We start from the raw sequence: 22,433 nt of genomic DNA on the forward strand, positions 1-22,433 counted from the left end.
CCTGGGTCATTTTGCAAATGGCCCAGAGAAGTTAGAAAACTTGCTTAAGGTAGTACAGATGGTCTGTAAGGTTAGAATCCAGATCTGGGTTGAAGTTTAAAACCTTTGCAAGGAATCACCACTCTCACGTGGCACCCTACCCCTGGGCCCTGTGATGTCTGGAAAGGCCAGCTTGGCACAGCTCTTCACTGAAGAGCCTTCATGGCTGATTACGAACATGCTTACTGTGGGCAAACAATTTCTTTACTTTGCCCACTGGGGCTTCTCTCCTTCCACCCCTGTCCGCTTTAGATGGATGCCCTGAAGTGTCTCCTTCCTCAGTGTTCAATCCTCTTTTTTCATGTTTTTAAACCTTCTTGACCTACCATCGCTAGGTCTTAACTGATGAGGGTCTAGGTCTCGGGTCACAAAGGTTCATGCCCAGCTCTACCCTTGGTGGATATTCGCATGACGCTGAGTGGAACAGCAAATAATATACAAACCCCTCTGTGTCTACTGAAGATGACTTCTGTTGGCATATCATGGCTTGTCTTTATGCTAAAAGGCCAGTCCCCTCCAGGAGGAAAAATGAAGGGGAGACAGAACTCCAGCTTGCAACAACATTTTCAAGTTGTCAAATAAGAAATGAAGGGATCCTCCCGAGCCCAATCTCCAGTTCACTCAGAGAAACAGAGCACTGACTCCATATGATAACAAATAAGCAAAACTCTATCACCCAGCCATGAGATGGATAAACCAAGTCTTAGTTGTCTGCTGGCTCTTTGGACGAGATGGAGAGATATATTCATTCTGGGGAGGGGGGTGTAGGTCTGTGTTGGAGGCAGCGTGGTGGGCTCTGGGAATAGCAGAGGTCAAAGGCACAACACTCCCCTTGTGAGCTATTGGTGCCTGCCCTGGGATAGTCTGGTCCTTCCCTTTCTCTGTACAGTGAGGCCCAGCCTGGGCTCTGGGGTACCCAGGACTATAGGGTAACATGAAATCCTCTGACAATTCACAACTATCCTGCCCTTCAGCAAGTTTTACGTCCTATTTATTGAGTGCTAGAAATTAGGGATATTTTAAATGCCTAAGTAATATACACGACAACTATTATGAGCCAGGGACTGCGCTAAGTGCTTTGCATTCGCTGTCTTTTTTTTTTTTTTTTCTAACTTTTTCCCCCTTAGAGAGAGAGTGTACAAGCAGAGGGAGAGGCAGGCAGAAGGAGAAGCAGGCTCCCAGCTGAGCAAGGAGCCCAGTGCGGGACTCAATCTCAGGACCCTGGGATCATGATCTGAGCCGAAGGGAGACACTTAACTGACTGAACCACCCAGGCTTCCCTTGTTTTCTTTCTAAAATTATTTATTATTTAAAAAATTTTTAAAGGATTTTATTTATTTATTTGTGAAAGCGCACGCGTGCTCCAGTGGGGGGGGGGTGGCTGGGCAGAAGGAGAGGGACAAGCAGACTTCCTGCTGAGCGTGGAGCTGATGTGGGTCTTGAGGAAGGATTCCATCCCAGGACCCTGAGATCATGACCTGAGCTGAAATCAAGAGTCAGACACTTAACCAACTGAGCCACCTAGGCGCCCTTGTATTTGTTGTCTTATTCTCATGATAGGAGGTAGAATCTATTTTACAGATGAGAAAACTGAGGCTCAGAGAGGTTAAGTGATGTCTTCAAGGTCATCTAGCTAATAAAAGGCAGGGCTGAGAATCAGACTCAGGTAATGTGATTCCAATGGCTGTACTTAGTTGCTCAAGAAGTGTCCTGAGAGCTAAGCATCCGCTCCCTTGGGAGCCTGGACGCAGGGTGCCTCACACAGCCTGGGCAGTGAGAAAAAGATGCCTGGAAGAGGTGAGGCCTGAGCTAACTCTTGAAGTAGGAGCAGGAATGAGCCCATGGACTGCAGGCGGGCGAGGATGGTTTGGAGTTACTGGTCATAGGAGCAGTCTGTGGACGAGCCCCTGGGGGAGAAGGAAAATGGCTTTGTTTGTGGCAGACTAAGCTGGCTGCTGCTCTACCCGTGAGTGGCGGTCTGGAAGCAGAGCCCAGGTCCGGAGGGACCTTCAGCTTGGACTGGGTCCTGAAGACAGTGCGGGAACCTTGGAGGGCTCTCAGCAGATAAGTTCACAGAACCAGCTTTGCTTTTTGAAGGTGCCTCTGGCCACACCTGGGGAGGTTGCTATGTTGAGGGAAATGCGGCATATCAGACTCGAGTCAGATGCCTTGGGTTGTACACCAGCCTTTCCACTTAAGAGTTACACAGGTTGAGGGGCAGGTGGGTGGCTCAGTCGGTTAAGCGTCTGACTCTACATCTCAGCTCAGGTCTTGATCTCAGGGTCATGAGTTCAAGTCCTGTGTTAGGGCACGGAGCTCACTAAAAATCTTTTTATATGGATTGCTTCCTTACATCTTTGAGCCTCAGTTTCTTCATTTGTCAACAGGATAAAATAACACCTTGTATAGTTGTTGAGGGAGTAAGAGTTAATCTAAGCAAAATGTTTAGCAGAGTTGTATCCTGGCACATTATACATGTTTAATAAATGCTAGCTGCTCTGTGAGAGGGGTGTTGAGCAGGGCCATGCTTTTGGATGAAAGAACAGTCTACCCTTTTGACTGCTCTCAGTAAGCCTCCCCTCATTGATTGCCTGGAGGCAGAATCTTATCAGGGACTTTTACATTATTTTGCCCAAGGTCTTTCCGTTTTAAGAGAGATAATACTCACAAAGTGCTTAGCAAAGATCAGGCCCACAGTAATCACCTGATGCTTGTAGCTATTATTAAGTTAGAAAATGAAACTGGCTTAGAAAAGAATAGCAATTAAGCAATTATCAGTCTGTTATCACTCTAGTGTAAATGAGAAGCCAGATTCTTTCCTGGGAACAGGTTTTGACTGGGATAAGGAAGTCTGAGATCTCAGAACACCAGGAATGAGAATCTGGGGGAACTGAACCCCTTGGGAATTTTTCCTGGAGCCAGTCATGCCCGAGAAGAGCAGAAGATCCAATCCTAAATCATCAGGTATAATAAAACCCAAATGGTTTGGGACTCCAAAGAGTATGAAGTAACTCCTGTCTTCTAGTCTGGAGATGGGGGATGAGGCATATGGAGCTCTCAGGGACTGTCAAGAATTAAACACCCACTATATGTAGAGCTTTATGTGAATTAAAAAAAAAAAAGCGATATGAAGCAGTATAGCAGGAGTCCTAACCAAATTCAAGTTTTGACTCTGTCAACTATACTCTCTATGTGACTTGGGGAAAGTCTCTTGCCTGCTTTGAGCCTCAATTTTCTCAGCGCTTCCGTTGTGTGATGGTATTGCACCTTCCCGAGCCTCAGTTTCTTCATTTGTAAAATGGGTACTACATCTTTCACAGGACTGTATGAGATCATGCGTATTAAGTGCTCTGTGCCTGGTAACCAGTCTTACTGGGATCGCTCCGTAGATCCCTGCGATTCCTTTCCACTCAATCACCTGTGCCAAGCGCAAGGCCCCTGCTCGGGGTAGGGTGTGCGGGGAAGGGCTGGGTGGTCTCAGTCAGCCCAGTGGGGAGCAAAGGACAAATGTTACCCCGGCATAGGACACTGGGGAGCTGCTGGTCAAGGGGCGCTCCGGTCACGGGGCAGGCCTTGGACAAATCCGTCCACAGAACCCTCAGTCTAGGCTGCTAATTAGATGAGGGTCGCATCAGGTCCCAAGGCAACTTGGAAAATCGGCCAGGTTCCTCCAGAGGAAGGTGGAATTCGGCTCCAGGCTTGGCTCTGCCCCTTCCCGGCCGGGTGACCTTGGGCCAGTCACTTTTCCTCTCCGGGCTTCAGGGTGCTCTGGAAGTGAGGCTCCTCGTTCTAGTCACCTCTCGGAGTGTAGGAGGGTGAAGTGTCGACACAACGGACGAGAACTGCCTTAGGGGCCGGCGAGTGCTATTTATTATGCTAATAAATGCACGCAGCGGGCTCCTTTCCAGCGGTTTCACTCTGGTTAAGCGGTTCCTTCCACTGTAACCGAGGTTTCTCGCCTCACCGCCTCCCGCCCTGCGGGCAGGGCTCTGCGGACCGCAGGCTCCAGGGCCGTTGCCATTGTTCTTGCAGGCTGGGCGGCAGGGGAGGGCTCTGGCGGACCAGACCTCGCCTTTGGTCTCTGCCTCCACCCCACACCACCGCGGCAGCGAGCCTGGAAAGCCCCCCTCGCCGATCATTCCCGAGGAGGCGAGTCAGCCCCAGAGATCGCCCGAACGGCGGCCGAAGACGCCCCCGAGCGTCTCCGAAGAATCCCGACCGCTCGCAGTCTCCGGAAAGAGCCGAAGGCGCTTCCCACTCTCGTTCTCCCGAGCCGCTCCGAAAAGGCCCGAAGTTTTCCGAGCGGCCGTCCGGCCGGACTGCTGGAGGCGGCCGCAGCGCCATGTTGGATGCTCTGCTCGTTGAGTGAAGAAAATCCGCCGGCATCGCCTGAGCCCCGCTACCGAGAAGGGCGCCGCTTCCCCCGGGGAGGGGGATAAAGACCCCCGCCGCCGGCCCATGAGGATATTGCCGTGAAAGGTCCGGTCTCTCCGCCTCCTGCCCCCGCCGGGTCCGGCCCCCCCCCTGGGGTCGCGTTGTCACGGAGACCGGCAGCCGGTGGTGCTGGCCCGCGGGGCGGCTGCTGCTGCCGGCGGCGGCGGCGGCGGCGGCGGCGGGCGTGTGTGACCGGCCCCGGCCCCCTCCTCCTCCTCCTCCCAGCCTCCCCCCAGCCCCCCGCTCCCGCCGCCTCCCTGGGTCTGCCCCCATCCCGCCCCCCCGCTGCCCCCGGCCCCTGCACCCCGGCGCGCCCGGTCCCGCTCTGGGGGGGTTGGTGGCTTCGCTTTGCCATGAGTTTACCGCAGAAACCGGCTCTGAAATCAGGCTCAGCGGCTGCAGCAGGAACCGGACCCGGCACCGGAGCGGCGGCGGCGGCGGCAGCAGCGGTACCGCCTCCTCACCCGGCGGCAGCAGCAGCGGCGGCGGCGGCGGCGGCGGCGGCGGCAGCGGCCCCTCCTCACCCGAACATCAGGGCCCTCCAGACCCAGGCGCCCCAACAGTATCCTTTTCACCTTCCTGCCGGCCCTTCGGCACCTCGCCGCAACCCGGGGGGCCGTGGCTCCCCGGGGACCCTCCTGCCGGCCACCGCAGCCCAGCCGGGGAAGGGGCTGCTGCTCGAGCCCCCGCGGCCGGCTCGGCCGGGGCTTTCGGGGTGCTCCGGCGGCACCAGGCCTGCGGGGAACCCTGGGACCCTCTGCAGTACTGTGAAAACTAGCTCCGCTCGGCCTGGCCTCTGCAACCCTTCCCTTTTAGAGCTGGGGGACCCTTCCCCCCTTCTCGCTTCCCCCCCCCCGCCTCCCCCCGCCCCCCTTTATTAGGCCGAATTTGCTGGTGCCTGGGACCAGCCCTGCAGGGAAGGCTTTTCTCTTGATTGTTGTGAGGACTACACCCTCCTCCTCCTCCTCCTCTCCCTTCTCCCCCTGCAGCGGGGCCTGGTGGGCTTCCCTAATTGTTATTATCAGTACATAATAAACTTTATTGGTAAATTTCCTGTTTCAAACTAAGCTCAGTTCGTTTCTGAGGTAAGTCGGATTTTAAACCTACGGTGAAAATGTACAGAAAGCACCCCCTCTGGCTAATGTTTAGCGATGGGGGGAGTTGTGATGTGGTTTGTGGTGGAACGCGATCTGAGGAGGAAATGTTACACCGGACGCTTCCCTGTCTTTGACCTTTTTAAAGGAAGAGGAAGTTAACTGACATTACCCATCACCCCCAAAAGTCTCACTTCTTGGAAGGCTTGTGTTATGATGGATATTTTTAAAGGCTTTAATTTCCTCTTCTTAGGCCTGATGTCTAGAGGGGATCAGGGCTTCTGGAGGAGAGTTCTAGTATTGAATGAATCTAATTTCATGTTATTTGCTCGATTGTAGAATTTTTGGACAGCTTTGATTGAAAAGACTTGATGACCAGGTATTTTAGTCAGGAACTAGCCGGTGAAGGTAAAACGTTGAGTTCATGAATTCCACGGAGATTTAGAAAGGTATTACCTACCTGAGAATAACATTTCATCATGCACCTTTCCCTTCCCCCCGCTGTTGTATTTGTGTAAATCAATAAATAACCATTGGATGTTAGATGTGTTGTGTTTTTGTATTTGTGTCATTTTGTGTTTGACTTCCAGACAGAGTAGGGTGTTTGAGCAGTTAACTACCATGAAGTCCACGGATGATTTCACAGTCTGTAGTTTGATTCTTGTCTGTATCGATTACTTTGAGAAGGGAAAGGTATCTCCCTTCTAGAGTCATTTCAGGTCATCCTTTCGGTTTCTGTCAAGTGTCATTTTCTCTGTTCTTTAAATACTGTTATTCAATCCAGGCGGTGTGGCGCAGAGTAAAGATAAATTCCATTCCAGTGTGATGTGTGTACTGATTTCATAATGTTTTTATCCTGCATGATTCTGTTCAATTAAGAATTTTTCACGGATGAGAATGCTAGTGATACCTTAGTGTTGCTCATGGAAAATCTGGTTCGTTTTGAGAAGTATCCCTAGTCGCTTTACTTTGGGGGAAAAAGGGTTGGCTGATTTGCCTACTTCAAGGTCTCGGAGTTCATTGCTGGATCTCTTAAACATATCTTCACTTAATGCTTTGTGAGTTTGAATTCCTTTCTAATTTCAGTCTTTTTTTTTTTTTTTTTTGGTTTTGATTGCCCATACTTGGTTAGGGCTATAAGTTTATGTACTGTGTCACGAAGTAAATTCTTCATTACCTGTATTTTGGAGCTATTTTGGCAAGTAAGCATTGAAAGGAAGCCCATAGTGTGTGTTCTTGATGTACAAGGTGATAAGTGAGGACCAGTGCTTTGGTGAATTTGTTGGCTTTATTTGGACATAAAGAGCTGTGACTTAAGTGTTTCAAGTGTGCTTTTTCTCAATGCATTTCACAAAGGAAGGACTTATAAAAGCTCTGAGTTGGTTGCAACACAGAAGTAGTTACTAGTACTGCAACAGTTGTTAAAGGGCATAAATTTATTGTGTAATTTCCATTGGAGAAGATTCTTACACTTATTTGTAATAATATGGGTAGTTGGTTTTTATATGGCTTTAAGTTTTTACTTTGTCTCATGTTATAGAAGAAATTAAAATTCTTGATGTATTTCACAATTCTATTATCTTACTGCTTTACTCACTGAAAGGTTTCAACTAGTAAAATCTAAAAGTTTGTATAGTAAATGAGGTATAGGATCATTAGAACATACCGATGATGAAGCATTATCGGTGGTAATGGGGAATTGGTTAAAATGGATTGAAACAGAGCAATTCTGCTTTTCTATTCTGAGGAGGTGTGGGAATTTGCATTTGTTTGATGAAAGTGGTCATCATGTGGTAAGTTGATACACACGAAGCTTTGAGACTGGAGTGCAAAGCTGGAGTTGCTTTTTCTATGGCTTGGTTAAATCTCCAGTTTTTCAAAATATATTGGTACAGTTGTGTTTGAATTAATAAATTCATATAGTATTTTAAATTTATAAAAATACTGAAAGGAGATTCACCTGACCATGTCCTTCATTTGTACTTAGTGTTCAAGTGACAAATCAGAAATGAAGGGGAATGTTGGCAGTAATGAATTGAAATATAAACTAGAACCTGCCTCTAGGCATCATTATTGCATGGCAGGCCCATAAAGCCATTTTAGGCAGAAGCCTTTGACTGCAAAGAGGCAGGGAATGAGGCCTGGCAAGGAATGGGACATGATGGAGGGTGGCAGGGATGGTGAGGGATGAAAGAGGATAAACTCTGCTGTGAAAAGTGCTACTGGTGAGGGAGGAATATGCTTAGAATTTTTATAACATAATCCAATATGAATAGTTTATGAAATTGGCACTTCAAGGTACTTGCCTTGAGATATGCTCTCCCCAGCTTCCCAGTGTGAACTTCTCAGAAGCTCTGTTGAGCATCTTAAAAGTGATTCTTAACCTTTTCTGGGTAACAAACAACTTTGACATTTTGATGAAAGCTTATAGACCCTCTCCACAGAAAACTGTTGCTTACATTTTCAGGGAGTTCTTAGGCTTCCATTAAAAGCCTAGCCCTTTGGATGGAAATTGCTTACCTTTCAGATAATTAAAGATAAATGAGTCTGAATTTGTTCAAAATAGTTCTGACTTAGAACAATTTTGCAGTCTGTTATGAATACACAGTGTTCTATTTATATGGAAAGACTTCAGGGTGTAATTTCTCTCAGAGCTGCTGACACTTCTGGGGAGTCTAGTTACTGTTTTGGGGCAGCCAGTTTGGTTAAGAAAATCAGGGCAGTGGGTTCTTTGAAGGAACTAAATTTGGTAAAGGCCTGTGGCAACCAGAAAATGACCTCTGTCCTCAGCTATTTTGTCTTGGGTATAACATATGTTAAAAACAATATGCCCATTGAGGGTATTTTTTGTATTTAATTTTCTTTCTTTCTTTTTTTTTTTTTTGTTGTTTTCTCTGTTGATTTTCAGTTTTATAGATTGAAGCCAAAAGCATTTTTTTCCTCTTTTTTGTCTCTTGACCAAAGCTAAATCTGCATAATATTAACAATAGTATTCATTTATTGAGTGCCTTCTATTCTGGGTACTATACATGCATGATTTTACTTAATTCTCATAATCCTAATGAGGTAGGTACTGTCTCTATTTTACAGATGAGGAAACTGAAGAGCAGAGAAGTTAAGTAATGTTCCCAAGGTTGTCCATCTAGTAAGTGGTGGTCCGCAGTTCAGACCGTGGTATGACTGGCTCCAAAGCTCATGAATGTCCTTTTTACTATGCGTCGTTGCTTCTTATAAAGTCTGCATATGAGAGTGGGAGGTAGCTAGGGGAAGGTCTCTATGCAGTAAAGAGGCTCTGTGGAGTCATCTAAAATGCCATGATACTGTATCTTGTTTTAATTAGTTCATAGCCACAGACTGTAAGACATGTAGGTTATCTTTACCTCATTGAGCCTTAAAGCGTAATAGGCCTGCACATTTGATTCAGTGCATGTTTCTGCTTGTTCAGAAGTTAGCAAGGCCTCCAGCAAAATACTGTTGTTAACTAGCAACTAGAACTCTATATAGCTCATGAAGCAGTCAGCAGTCTCTCTACTCTTAAGCCCTACCATCAACAGAGATGGATGTGTGCTCTTCAGGGCAAGATGAAGATGCGGAAGGAAGAATGTTACTTAGATGCCTGAGTCACATTGGCTCTTGCCTCTGCTGCTTCTACTCCCTGTCCTAGGCTTACAGGTCTTAAAGTGGGGTATTTTTTTGTCAAACTGTGAGATTAAACCATTGAAGGACTGATATGTTACTTTTCCACATTGGGGTTTCTGATAAGATTTTTACAGAAAGGTCTGCTATTAAAAAATATTTGAAAACCGCGGGTTTTTTTTTTTTTTTTTAAGATTGATTTATTTGAGAGAGAGCATGCGTGTGCGCGGGCACGCAAACATGAGCAGAATTGAGGGAGGGGCAGAGGGAGAGGGAGGACCCTGGGAGCATGACCTGAGCTGATGAAGGCAGATGCTTAACTGACTGAGCCACCCAGGCACCCCTGAAAACCGTGTTTTAAATCATTACAAGATTGCCATGTTTTAGCCATTTATATTGGAGCTTCAGCGTAAGTGGCAAGTTTTAAAATTGATTTGTTCATTTATTGAGCCTGTACTGTATGCCAAACTCAGTGCTAGGTGTAGGGTTGAAAAGCTTTTTGCCTTCCGGGTGCCCGAGTGGCTCAGTTGGCTAAGCGCCTGCCTTTGGGTCAGTCATAATCCTAGGGTCCTGGGATCGAGCCCGACATTGGGCTCTCTGCTCAGCTTGGAGCCTGCCTCTCCCTCTTCCTCTGCCTGCTGTTCCCCTTACTTGTGCTCTTTCTCTCTGTCAAATAAAATCTTTAAAAAAAAAAAAAAAGAAAAAAAAAAGAAAAGCTTTTACCTTCAAAAAACTTGGTCCCAACAGGTAAGTGACAATACCATGAAGTAAGTGTGATGATAATTCTGCTGTAAGAGCTTAGCCTGGAGGAAGGAGGAATTAGGGCTTCCTAGAAAAAATTGACATCTGAACTACATTAGAAGGATGAGTAAGAATTACCCGAGGTTTACAGAGCTTTCTTCTGCCAGCTGACTTACCAGTTCTTTTGCTGTTGCTGCTGCATAGAACTTGAGTAAATGGATTTCTGTCATGTTTCAGGTTTTTAGCAGGAGCAGAGAAGCTAGGGGAGGTAGCCTACAACATGGCAATCAAAACACAATTGCCATAGATTCAAAGTATCATCTGTACCATAATACCAGGAATTAGAGTATGAGAAGATAATTTCAGATCTGGTCTCTTGGTCTCCTTTCCACTCATCTTATAATACCTTCCTGCTCTTCTGATAACTAGATTTTTGGCTTGAAAACTAGCCTTGAAATATAGGTAAATTTAGCTTTATGTATCGAGAAGTGTACCTGATTTGTAGTAAAAAAAAAAAAAAATCTGGATTTGAGTTTGGCTTTTCCGTTTTTCAGAGGTGTTATCTTGGACTAATCACATAAATGCTCTGGGCGTCAGTTTCCCTTTCTCTAAAATGAAGGAGTTAGACTAGTTTATTAAGTGACTCTCTTGAATTACAATGGCTTATGATTTCTGAAGATTATGGTGTGAGGTTTGTTTTGTTCTTTCAAGTAGGCGGGAAGGATTTGTAGAGACCAATTAATGGATTCTTTGTCTGATGGTCAGACATTGATATTAGAAGTATGCTAACATGGATCACAGGAAAGGCAACTTGATTGCATAAGAAGCCTCTGGTTTTTGGCTTATTAATGTTAGATTTCGTTAAACAGACCAATCGCTTCTTGGCCTTTTGGTTAAGATCAAGTGTAGTCAAACAGACTGAAATGCCTCTCTGACTTAGGTAGTGAAGATCGTGGGATGGCTTGGGACCATAAAATAAGGTTGCCATGGCCAGCCAGATGCTGGTTGCTCTGGTTGATAAAGTTAGTTCATTATCAAGTATGAGGGAAGGTAAGTTCTGGAATAAACTCTTGTGATGAGATACAATCTATTTTTACTTTAGGAATAATAATTTGAGCTAATATAATACGAAACTGTTTCCCGATTCTTAGCTAGGTGCCTGACTTCAAGCAGAGTATAAACTGCAGCTGAGATTTACATCGATGAAATATTGCAAGATCCCAGGCTACTTCTGAATTCTCAAATGGCTCCTAGTTCTTTGGCTTGCTGCCATCCAGAAGGAGTTTTTCACTCTCTTGTAGCCTCAGCTGAAATTTGAGACCGTTTTAACTATTTTAAGTACGTTTGAAATTTGTCAGTTTTTATGACCTTTATTAACTAGTAGTAGTTTTGTACTTTTTCAAGCCTGTGTGTGTTCCCTCTTATGAGATACTAAATTCTATCAATAGAATGTGAGGTCCGTAAAGGCAGAGAATTTTGTCAGTTTTGTTTGCTGTTGAATTGGCAACCTCTAGAGCAGTACTTGGCAGATAGGAAGTCTGTAAATATTTGTTGAAATGTTGATTAAGTTAGAGTCTGGGAATCAGTTTTAAGATAAGTTTTAGGGCTAGTATAGATGGCATCACAACTCACATTTAGCATTCAAGGCTGCCCTAAAATTGCTTTGGGCTGTTGTGTAATTGAATTGATAGTAGTTTCATAATTTTGTTTGAGATGACCCAGTTTACAAAGTCATCTAATGTGGCTGAGTTGCCTTTGAAGTATGGATACTGATGATGAGGGTTGGTATAAGGCCAAAGTGGAAAAACTTGTATAGTCAAATGTTACTATGAAAAATTTTGTTTTGTGATTATAAGAACTAATGTAGTTGAATCAGGAAATTAAAAAAATACGGAAAAGTAAAAAGTCATAATCTTAGTATGTGGAGATAACTACTGTTAACATTTTGATATATTTCTCGCACTTTTTTCTATGGGCTTTATTTAATGGGCTTAAATTCTGCTCTTTTGTTGTAACGTAACTTAAGGTCAAATTACATAAAAGGGATTTTTTTCTCTTTCTTTCTTTCTTTCTTTCTTTCTTTCTTTCTTTCTTTCTTTCTTTCTTTCTTTTTTAATACTTGACAATTTTATTGCTAAAAAATGTCCTTTGGAGGGACAGCAGTATTTGTCTCAGTCTCTCTCATCCTGGCAGGGTCCCCAGGAGTGTTTCTGTTACTGTAGAGGGAACAGGGACCGGGGCCAGGGTGGGACTACATATACAATTGTGTCTTGCTTCCTTTGTTACTTAACTATCTTTTTTTTTTTTAAACATTTTATTTATTAATTTGACAGAGAGACAGCAAGAGAGGGAACACAAGCAGGGGTGCAATCCCAGGACGCTGGGATCATGACCCAAGCTGAAGGCAGACGCTTAACGACTGAGCCACCCAGGTGCCTGTTACTTAACTATCTGCCAGCAGAAAGTAGGCCCTAGAAAATAGCATATAAGAAACAGAATTTGAACTGAAAGATGATTTTAAAAAACATTAAACAAGAGCTTAAGACTACAGTCAGGGCTTAGATGGGCAGAGAGGAATGGATTGTGGTGAGTGAGTAATTAACATGAACAAAAGTTTGGGCATGAAATAAGCATGCTGTATGCTGGGTTGTGAGGATCCTCATCAGTGTGCTTGGAGTGGAAGATTATTGTGGTAGAATATTTGAAATAATGGGTTTAGATTGTAGAGGGCTTTGAATCAGTTTAGGAGAAGGTTAGACTTCATTTGTGTGAAACTATTATTTTATTTTTTTTAATGGCTTTATTGAGCTATAGTTTGGATACCGCACAAGCCACCCATTTAGAGTGTACCATTCAGTGGTTTTGAGTATATTCACAGTTGTGCAGCCATCACCAAAATCAGTTTTAGAACTTTTTAAAAAAAGATTTTATTATCTGAGAGAAGGAACAGGGGGAGGGGCAGAGGGATAGGGAAAAGCAGATCCCTGCTGAGCAGGGGCTCATCAGGGTCATGACCTGAGCCGAAGGCAGACCTGAGCCGAAGGCAGATGCTTAACCGACTGAGCCACTCAGGTGCCCCAGTTTTAGAACATTTTTATCACTCACAAAAGAAACCCATTAGACTCCCTATTTCCCCCCAGTTCTTTCTGCCAAAGGCAAGTACTAATCTGCTTTCTGCCTCTGTAGATTTGCCTATTCTGGACATTTCATATAAATGATACAATACAGTAGATAGTCTTTTGTGACTGGTTTCTCTTACTTTGCCTAATGTTTTTAAGGGTCATCTGTGATGTAGTATGTTTCAGTACTTTTTTAAAAACTGCTGAATAATGTTCCAGATACCACATTTCCTTCATTTATTCATCATTTGATGGATATTTGGGTTGTTTCAACTATTTTTTTGAAAGATTTTATTTATTTATTTTTGAGAGAGAGAGATCACAAGCAGGGGGCAGGGAAGAGGGAGAAGGAGACTTCCCGCTGAGCAGGGAGCCCAACAGGGGTTTGATCCCAGGGCCCTGGGATCATGACCTCAGTGGAATGCAGATGCTTAACTGACCAAGCCACCCAGGTGCCTCATCAACTTTTTGAGTATTACGAATAATTATGCTGTGAAAGTCTTTGTGCAGATGCAGGTTTTCATTTCTCTTGGGTATATACCTTGGAGTGCAGCTGCTGGGTTTTATAAGGTAACTCCATGTTTGTTTTGTTTTTAACATTTATTTATTAGAGAGCCCGCACACATGAGATCAGGGGGAGGGGCAGAGGGAGGGAGAGAGAGAATCTTTCTCGGGGAGATCTCATGACCCTGAAATCATGACCTACCCCAAGATCATGACCAGAGCCAAAATCAAGCCACTCAGGTGCCCCAAGGTTAACTCCAAGTTTAACATTTTGAGAAATTGTCAGACTTTCTCCAAAATGACTGCACCATTTTCCAGCACTTGTCATTATCTGTCTTTTTTTCATAGGACATCCTAGTGAGTGTGAAGTGGTATCTCATTATGGTTTTGATTTGCTTTTCCTTGGTGGCTGATTGAGCATATTTTTGTGTGTTTATTTGCCATTTGTCTTTGGAGAAATGTCTGTTCAAATCCTTTACCCAGTTTTTTCTTTTTACCTCTGCCCAGTTTTTACTGAGGTGGTCTTTTAATTATTAAGTTCTTAAGTTATTGTAAGTTCTTTATTCTGGATCCAAATCCCTTATCAGATACATTTACAAATTTATATGTGTATATATGTGTGTGTGTGCACAATTTTTTAAAGATTTATTTATTTAGAGGCACCTGGGTGGCTCAGTCGGTTAAGCATCTGCCTTTGGGTTAGGTCATGATCTCAGGGTCCTGAGATCAAGCCCCACATCTGGCTCCCTGCTCAGTGGGAGTCTGCTTCTCCCTCTCCCTCTGCTGCTCCTCCTGCTTGTGTTCTCTCACTTGTGCTCTCTCAAATAAATTTAAAAAATCTTAAAAAAAATATTTATTTGAGAGAGAGAGAGAACGCATGTGCCTGCGTGTGCACAAGGTGCTGGGAGGGGCAGAGGGAGAGGGAAAGAGAGAAACTCACGCAGACTCCCCTTGAAGCACGGAGCCATGCTCTACAGGGGCTCAACCTCATGACCCTGAGCATGACCCAAGCCCAAATCAAGAGTAGGAAGCTTAACCGACTGAGCCACCCAGTTGCCTCTACAGATGTTTTCTCCCATTCGGTAGGTTGTCTTCTCTCGCTCTCTCCCCCTCTCTTTCTTTTTGAAGATTTTATTTTTAAGGAATCTCTGTACCCAACTTGGGGCTTGAACTCACAACCCCAAGACCAAGAGTTGCATGTTGTACTGACTAAGCCAGCCAGGCTCCCCTCACTTTCTTGATATTGTCCTTTGAAGCATAAAAATGTTTAATTTTGAAGAAGTCAAATTTATCTGTTTTACTTTTGTCACTTGTGCTTCCTTAGTGTGTTTAAGAAGGCTTTCCTTAACCCAGAGACATGGGAATTTACTCCTTTCTTTTCTTCTTTCATAATTTTACCTCTTAAATTTAGGCCTTTGATCCATTTTGAGTTAATTTTTATGTATGCTGTGAAGTAGGAGTCCAAGGTTATTCTTCTGCATGGGACTATCCAGTTGTCTCAGCACTGTTTGTTGAAAAGAATATTCTTTGAATTGTCTGAGCACTTTGTAAAAAATCAGTTGTATTTCTTTTGTTTTCATTTTTTATTTATTGGGAGACTGACATGATGAAAACTTTTTGAAGATTTGTTGAGGTGTGCAGGTTGAAATAAGGAACAGGAAAGATTAAGAGACTAGGAATGATACCACAGAACTACATTTGAGGTTTTATTATCCATTAAGTGTTTGAAATTTCATGAGGTGTGCTATTTATAAAATATGACCTATTGAGTAAATGAACTTTGATCATTTTCACCTTTTGTATAATGCCTAAAAAAATAGGAGAGCTACTCAAGAGAGATTTTGCCTATCTGTATTAAGATAAATTCCTATTAAGCAGTGATAGCTTTGTGAAGAATAACATGAAGGCATTTGACTATTTTGCTGTGCTGTGAAGAATTGAAATTGTAAGTTACAAATTCTTGGGTTATTGTATTTCATATAGAGTATTAGTTTTGCCTAGAGCAATTATATAATTTTCAAGTTAAATTTGATTTTTTTATTTATTTGGTTATACCCTCAGGCTCTTCTAATGTGTATATTTTTATAAAGAAATAAAATTGGGAAATACTGCTCACCTCTAACGGAATTCTTTCTGCTATTCAGGAAAAGACTACGTTAATGAAGAGGCTTTTTATAACCTTTCAAGTCTAATAAAAACAGGGCTTTGGATGAAAATTTTTTACACACACACATAGTCTCTTCAGTGACTTGAAATATATGAGAACGGAGTTGCTGATTTTTTAAGAATATATCTACTTTTTAAGTTTTATAAATTAGTATGCATGTTTTTAGCTTAGCTCATTAAATATATGAAGGAAGTAGGTCTTAACCTATGTAAAATTTTAATGACCTCAAGTCCCTGGTTAATATTGTTGAGACTTTGAGGCTAATATATCATATTCATCTGATAATTTCAATATTATATTGTTGATCTTTTTAAGAAATATTAGAATTTGGAACCAGTCCAAATTCCTGAGGTAACTGCTGTTTCAAAAGTAGACAACAGAGTACTTGACCTTAGCTTATTACATTTTGTGTTGTGACTGGGCGAGTGTACTCTAATGTGGTACATTTTAGGCAAGGCAATGAAAGCTGAATCCTGCTCTGGAAAGTCAGTGTTTTTATTCTTGACTTTCTTTTGAAAATCATAATTACTTTTTTTAAAGGTTTTATTTATTTTAGAGAACAAGTGGGGAGAGGGACAGTGGGAAAGGGAGAAGCAGGCTCCCCGCTGAGCAAGGAACCTGATGCGGGCTTGATTCCAGGACCCTGGGATCATGACTTGAGCTGAAGGCAGACACTTACCCGACTGAGCCACCCAGGTGCCCCTGAAAATCATAATTAAAAGATACAAGGATATTAGTATGTATTGACTCATTTTCCCTTTACGTAATCTTCTTTGGGGATCCCTGGTCTATCTTTGTTTCCTCCCCCAGGGTGTTTGTTCCTGAGGTTGAGGGAGATTGCCAAAGCATCAGGTTTGTACAAACTCAAACTGATTTGAGGTGTTTAACAACAGTGATCACTTTGACTTACCAGTAGGGTGACCAAAGATCTCCTTTCTCCTGTAATGGCCCTGGTTTGGATGGTAAATTAAACAGTCATCCTATCTAGTAACCATTATATATAGTTTAGAAAATTAGGAGTCTTTATGCTACTTCTATATATGTTACTAAAATACTTTGGGAAGCAGCAAGACATTTTATATCCCTTGGTCTAACAATTTGTATTTGATCTTGTAGTTATAAAGTCTTTGACATTAGCATGTAAACTAAATAGGAGCAAAGTATTGTCAGTCTCTTTTAAAAAAGAAACTTATAAACTGATTTTAGACCTACAGAATACTTGCCAAAATAGTAAGAGTTCTTTCCTGTCCCTTGTCTCCTTCCCCTAATGTAAAGATCTTGCGTTATCATTGTACAATTATCAAGCACAGGAAATTAACATTGATACAATATTATCAACTAAAGTGCAGACCTTATTATAATTTTTACCAGTTTTTCCATTATTCTTTTTCTGTTTCAGGATCCCACATTGCATTTGGTTATTACTTCTCCTTAGTCTCCTCTAGACTGTAATTCTCTTTTTAATCCTATATTTATCAAACACAGAGTCTAAGTACAGAAAGTAAGTCTGCCCGTGTTTTTGTGAAATTGAAGACTTTGGTCTGCCTATCATGAGGATATTGTGTGTGAAAATTAGTGTCAATGATAAGGACAATTGTGAGAGCCCTCCAACTGGCAACATAGCCTTCAGAAACATAGCTGGTCACCCTTCCTAATTTTTCTGAATATTTGGAGAGAAGAGTAGGTTTTTTTTGTATTCCAGAATCATTTTTATGAAAATGGCTTAGTTACTATTCAGTTGAAGTCTCATCTGAAGGGAACAGGGTGACTAGAAATGGCAAGGTTAGGATGCTCAAAGGAGAAGGAAAAAAATAATGGAATCTTGAGACAAGAGAGAAGTAGAAAAGGGAAGGAAAATTTTGGTCATTGTTTTGATTCCACAGATTAGGTTAATAATGCCTGATGCTTAGTAGACACACAATGATTTATTAAATGGCTAAAGGAGCCAAGTGTTTATTAAATAACTGCATGCACTAGCTGTTGATGGAGATACAAAAGAATCCTGAAGTGTGGGGCCTCTGCCTCTTAGGTTCTCCAGTCAAATAGTTAAAGAATTTAAGGTGCTCCCTAAATAGAGGTAGGAGGTCAAAGGCCTGAGAGATCAGTGAGGACTGGAGGAGTTAGGAAGTAGGATTTGGGTAGATTGAAAGAGGAAGGACATTTATGGTTGAGGGAAAAATGCTTTTATAGCAGCTAGGAAATAGGGCTAGGTGGTGTGTTTAGGGTAGTCAGAAGATGCACTTGACTGAAAACCTAATGTGTAATGCATGTGACAGTTGTGGAAATTTTTTGATACCTGTTTTTTTATCTTGTAGCAAGCAGAAGTTTTTGAAAGCCTGATACCTACTAACACGTTTGGTAGTTAGAGGAAGATGAAGTTGGTGCTGGGTGAATTGAGATCAATAGGAAGCATGAAGACTAATATGCTAGGCCCACTGAAGGTTTTCCAGGATTTTAGTGATGCACGTCTAGTCTAGAGGGAGATGAAAAGGAAAGGGTGATTATATCATGGAAGCTCTCAAAGGAAGAAAGCTAGAGATTTGAATATCCTTGGTGAATGAAAAGAGCTAAAACTGACTCTGAGGCTTTGAGACTGGAAAATGATACTGTTGGTGATGGAGTAAAGAAGATGTAGGATTTGATTTTATATCATGTTTTGAGGTAGTGAGCAGATAAATTCAGTTGAGGTCATGTTGGATTTGACATGAATGGAACATCTTACTTGGTTAAGAGTTGGAGGTGAACTGGACATGTTTAGAAATAAGGAGATGGAAGTCAGGTGAGCAGAAAGGGCTGGAAAAACAAATTTGTGGAAATACAAGCATAACAGAGTGAAGAGGAAAGCAAAGGTTCTTAGGGTTCCATGCAGCACCCACCGATGTGACGAGGATGATGAAATGACAGAAAAGAGGAAGCAGCGGCTGCCAAGAGGAAAGAGAACCCTGAAAGTGTAGTCTTTTACAGCTTTCCAGGTTAGCTTTATGTAGATGGGGAAAGTGACATTGAATAAGTGACAGGTAGATTTTTGATTTAAACTCTGAACTTTGCCTGTGTAATTGTTTCTACATTTAAGGAAGGTTAGAGACTGAACAGAAATTCTTTCCAGCGTTTCTTTGCAAGCCTAAAATTAGTCCTTGACGGGCATTGGTTTGGGTATTTATATTTAAGTCTATACTTTGCTTATTTTGCTTAATTTAAAGACGTTTAATTTGCTTCTATATTTAAGTCTATACTTTGCTTATTTTGCTTAATTTAAAGAAGCTTAATTTGCTTCTATAATATTCACATGTATTATAAAAAAAACTTTAAATGCATTTAAATCACTACCTACCTTGGCTACTCAGAGGCTGCTATTGGGATTCTGGGCAGCAGTTACAAAATCATTACTTTTTTTTTTTTTTTAAAGATTTTATTTATTTATTCGACAGAGATAGAGACAGCCAGCCAGAGAGGGAACACAAGCAGGGGGAGTGGGAGAGGAAGAAGCAGGCTCATAGCAGAGGAGCCTGATGGGGGGCTCGATCCCAGAACGCTGGGATCACGCCCTGAGCTGAAGGCAGACGCTTAACCGCTGTGCCACCCAGGCGCCCCAATGAAATCATTACTTTATATCCACTTTTTTTTTTTAAAGTTAACTCTAGGTCCAGTGTGGCACTTGAACTCACGACCCGAAGGTCAAGAGTTGTATGCTGTATTGACTGAGCCAGCCAGACGCCCCTAAATCCGCCTTTTTTTTTTTTTTTTGAGAGTGCTTGAGAACTTGAGTGGGGGGGTGGGGAAGTGGGAGAGGCAGAGGGAGGAGAGAGAGTCTTAAGCAGGCTCCACACCTAGGGTGGAGCCTGATGCAGGGCTCGAGCTCAGGACCCTGAGATGACCTGAGCCAAAATCAAGAGCCAGATGCTCATCCAACTGAGCCATCCAGGCACCCCTAAATTCACTTTTTTTTTTTTTTTTTTAAGATTTTATTTGTCAGAGATAGAGAGCACAAGCAGGGAGAGTGGCAGGCAGAGCAGGCAGAGGGAGAAGTGGGCTTCCTGCTGAGCAAGGAGCCCAATGCAAGACTCGATCCCAGGCAGAAGGCCGCTGCTTAACCAACTGAGCCACCCAGGTGTCCCCTAAATTCACATTTTTAATGAAAGATCTTTATATACTGATCAGGAATTCAGCACAGCATGATAAACTCATTGTTACCACTCTTGATTGATAAATTTTAAGCAGAAGAAAAGGAACTGATGTTTTGGTTAGTGAGTCTTTTTCTCATTATTGTGGATTGACTTATAATTTCTTAGGCTTTTTGATATAGTGAAAATAGCTTGTGGATGATGAATTTGTGGACCTAAGGAGACTGGCTTAGAAATTGGGAACTGCTTAGTTAGTCCAATATTTGTACCAAATGGGGACTGATGATTTGGCAAGCTGTTTCACATGGACTATAAAACAAAGCAGAGTTGGGATACATTCTCCATAGTTGGTGGGTTTTTTTTGTTTTTTGTTTTTAAGATTTTATTTGTTTGACAGAGATAGCGAGCGCAAGCAGGGGGAGCAGCAGAGGGAGAGAGAGAAACAGGCTCTCCACTGAGCAGGGAGCCCAATGTGGGACTCTGTCCCAGCACCCCGGGATCATGACCCGAGCCAAAGGCAGACACTTAACCAACTGAGCCACCCAGCCATCCCTCTCCATAGCTTTTAAAGAAAAACTTGTTTTCTTGTTTATGTATTCTGGCTTAATCATTCAATAGATGTTTGTTGAGCATTGAGGAGTTAGAAATAATAGTTTTTGCCCTCGAGAAGCTTACTAGCGCAGGAGACAGATATTTAAGAAGGTAAGTAAACAGGAATCAATAAGCACAGGGCCTGTGGGAGCTCTGAAGGTCGTTTATCTTGGGGGTGGGGCTGGAAGAGGATTAGGAAGAATGAAGGGAGAGGCTTCCTGGAGAAGGGGATACCTCTAAGCTGCATCTGGAAGTATGAATGAGCCATATGAAAGAGTCGTAGGAAAAAGGGTATTCCAGCCAGGAATTAGCACATACAGAGACTCAGTGAAAAATGACTTGTTCATCATTGGTAGGCTAACAGTTTGGAGGGGAGTAGTGGACAGGTAGAGGCCGTAGAAGGGGCATTATAAGCCAGGCTAAGGAGCTTGTCCCTCAGATGACAGCGGGGAGCCATCAGCTGTAGACTAGGGGGATGATATGGTCATTTTGAGTTTTAGAAGGACCAATCTGGTAAGTTATTAGGAGGCAGGATTGAGTTAGGTATTTGTAGTAAATAATTCAAATTCAAGATTGATGTGTGAGTTATAATTTTTACTTAGAACTTTTGAAAGTAGGTTGTATATACTTTTCCTAAGGATGACTTTGAGTTTGTTTACTTTTTTATCTGCAATTTTCCAGGTTTATGAAACATGCTTAGATATTTTTGTTCAAGAAAACTTGTAGCTGGGATGCCTGGGTGGCTCAGTTGGTTGAGCGTCTGCCTTCGTCTCAGGTCATGATCCCAGGGTCCTGGAATCAAGTCCCATATCGGGCTCCTTGCTCAACGGGGAGCCTGCTTCTCTCTCTGCCTGCTGCTCCCCCTGCTTGTGCACTCTCTCTGTCTCTGACAAATAAATAAAATCTTAAAAAAAAAAAAAAAGAAAACTTGGGGCGCCTCGGTGGCTCATATGGTTAAGCATCTGCCTTAGGCTCAGGTCATGATCCTGGAGTCTGGGGATCGAGCCACATATCCGGCTCCCTGCTTAGTGGGGAGTCTGCTTCTCCCCCTGCCATTCACCCCACTCGTGTTCTTTCTCTCTCTCTTGCTCTCAAATAAATAAAATCTTAAAGATTTTTATAAAAAAGGAAAACTTGGAGAAATATAAATTTCCATGGTCGTTACCCAACTGCATCAAAGATCACTTGAACTTCTGTATATCTTAAAAAGTAGATATGGTTCTGATTTAAGTTAGTGTATGGTTAGTAGCAGATTCATAGTCGATAGCTTGTAAATTTATATGTTTATAGTTTATAAGGCATATGGTCTTGATACTCAAATAATGGTGAATAGTACCTGCTCAGTATAAGTTAGGGCACCTTTTGTCAGAGTGCCTTATGACACTAGTGATATATACATAGATGTATATATATATAAGTAGCTAGACACCTCTGTAGGTAGATATATTTATATCTCCTTATCAGTTCAGCTAGGAATTTGAAATACTAGGTTAATTTGACTGCTTTCAAAATGAAAAGGGAAATTAATTTAGGTGTAATGTCTAGATGAGGTGTTGCATACGAAACCAGAAAGCAATTGGGAGGTGTTTTTCAGTTCAGTCCTTCATTGGAAATTACAACTCTGAAAAATATATTTGGAAGGGGTCCTTCTTAGGACTAAAGGATTCTTAAAGATCAAATCGTTTTGGTTCTGAGAAGTGAAACTGGGTTGAAAATACTCAAAACTGCAACAAGAGAAGGCAATTCCATTGAGTTTCAGGTTGGTTGCCTCCCCTGCTCTCTCAGAAAAGATTAGCAATTCATGTTTTGCCTGCTATTTTCAGTTCTGTTGAAGAAGCTCTGAACTGTGCTTTAAATAGTTAAAAGCATTGTGTGTGTGTGTGTGTGTGTGTGTGTGTGTGTGTGTTTTAAATGCCTTTTTTTTTTTCGTATTGGAAGCACTTTTTCTGTGTCTGAGCATGTATAACATTAGTAGTCTTTGAAGGGA

General features: G+C 42.6%; 2 protein-coding genes across 16 annotated transcripts in view; both read left to right on the forward strand.

Annotated features, from left to right (window-relative positions):
• Positions 1-1,434: 1,434 nt before the first annotated feature.
• On the forward strand, positions 1,435-4,999 carry LOC123782130 (uncharacterized). Its single transcript, XM_045782047.2, has 2 exons — positions 1,435-4,518; positions 4,861-4,999. Exon 1 carries the CDS (start codon positions 3,923-3,925, stop codon positions 4,406-4,408), a length of 486 nt encoding a protein of 161 aa, XP_045638003.1. The 5' UTR covers positions 1,435-3,922; the 3' UTR covers positions 4,409-4,518; positions 4,861-4,999.
• Positions 4,728-22,433, forward strand: part of EIF4G3 (eukaryotic translation initiation factor 4 gamma 3) — a 332,371-nt gene continuing 314,665 nt past the window's right edge. For 7 of the 15 annotated variants that reach the window (XM_045782026.2, XM_045782020.2, XM_045782027.2 and 4 more), the window contains exon 1: positions 4,730-5,035. In XM_045782026.2, coding sequence (XP_045637982.2) covers positions 4,827-5,035 — 209 coding nt within the window. In that variant the 5' untranslated portion in view covers positions 4,730-4,826. Of the gene's footprint in view, positions 5,036-22,433 lie in introns of all 15 variants that reach the window. The other 8 variants (XM_045782017.2, XM_045782024.2, XM_045782019.2 and 5 more) reach the window with 3 other exon arrangements.

The sequence above is a fragment of the Ursus americanus genome, chromosome 33 (genome assembly GCF_024610735.1).
Source record: "Ursus americanus isolate L20-20 chromosome 33, mUrsAme1.1.p, whole genome shotgun sequence".
Lineage (NCBI taxonomy): Eukaryota > Metazoa > Chordata > Mammalia > Carnivora > Ursidae > Ursus > Ursus americanus.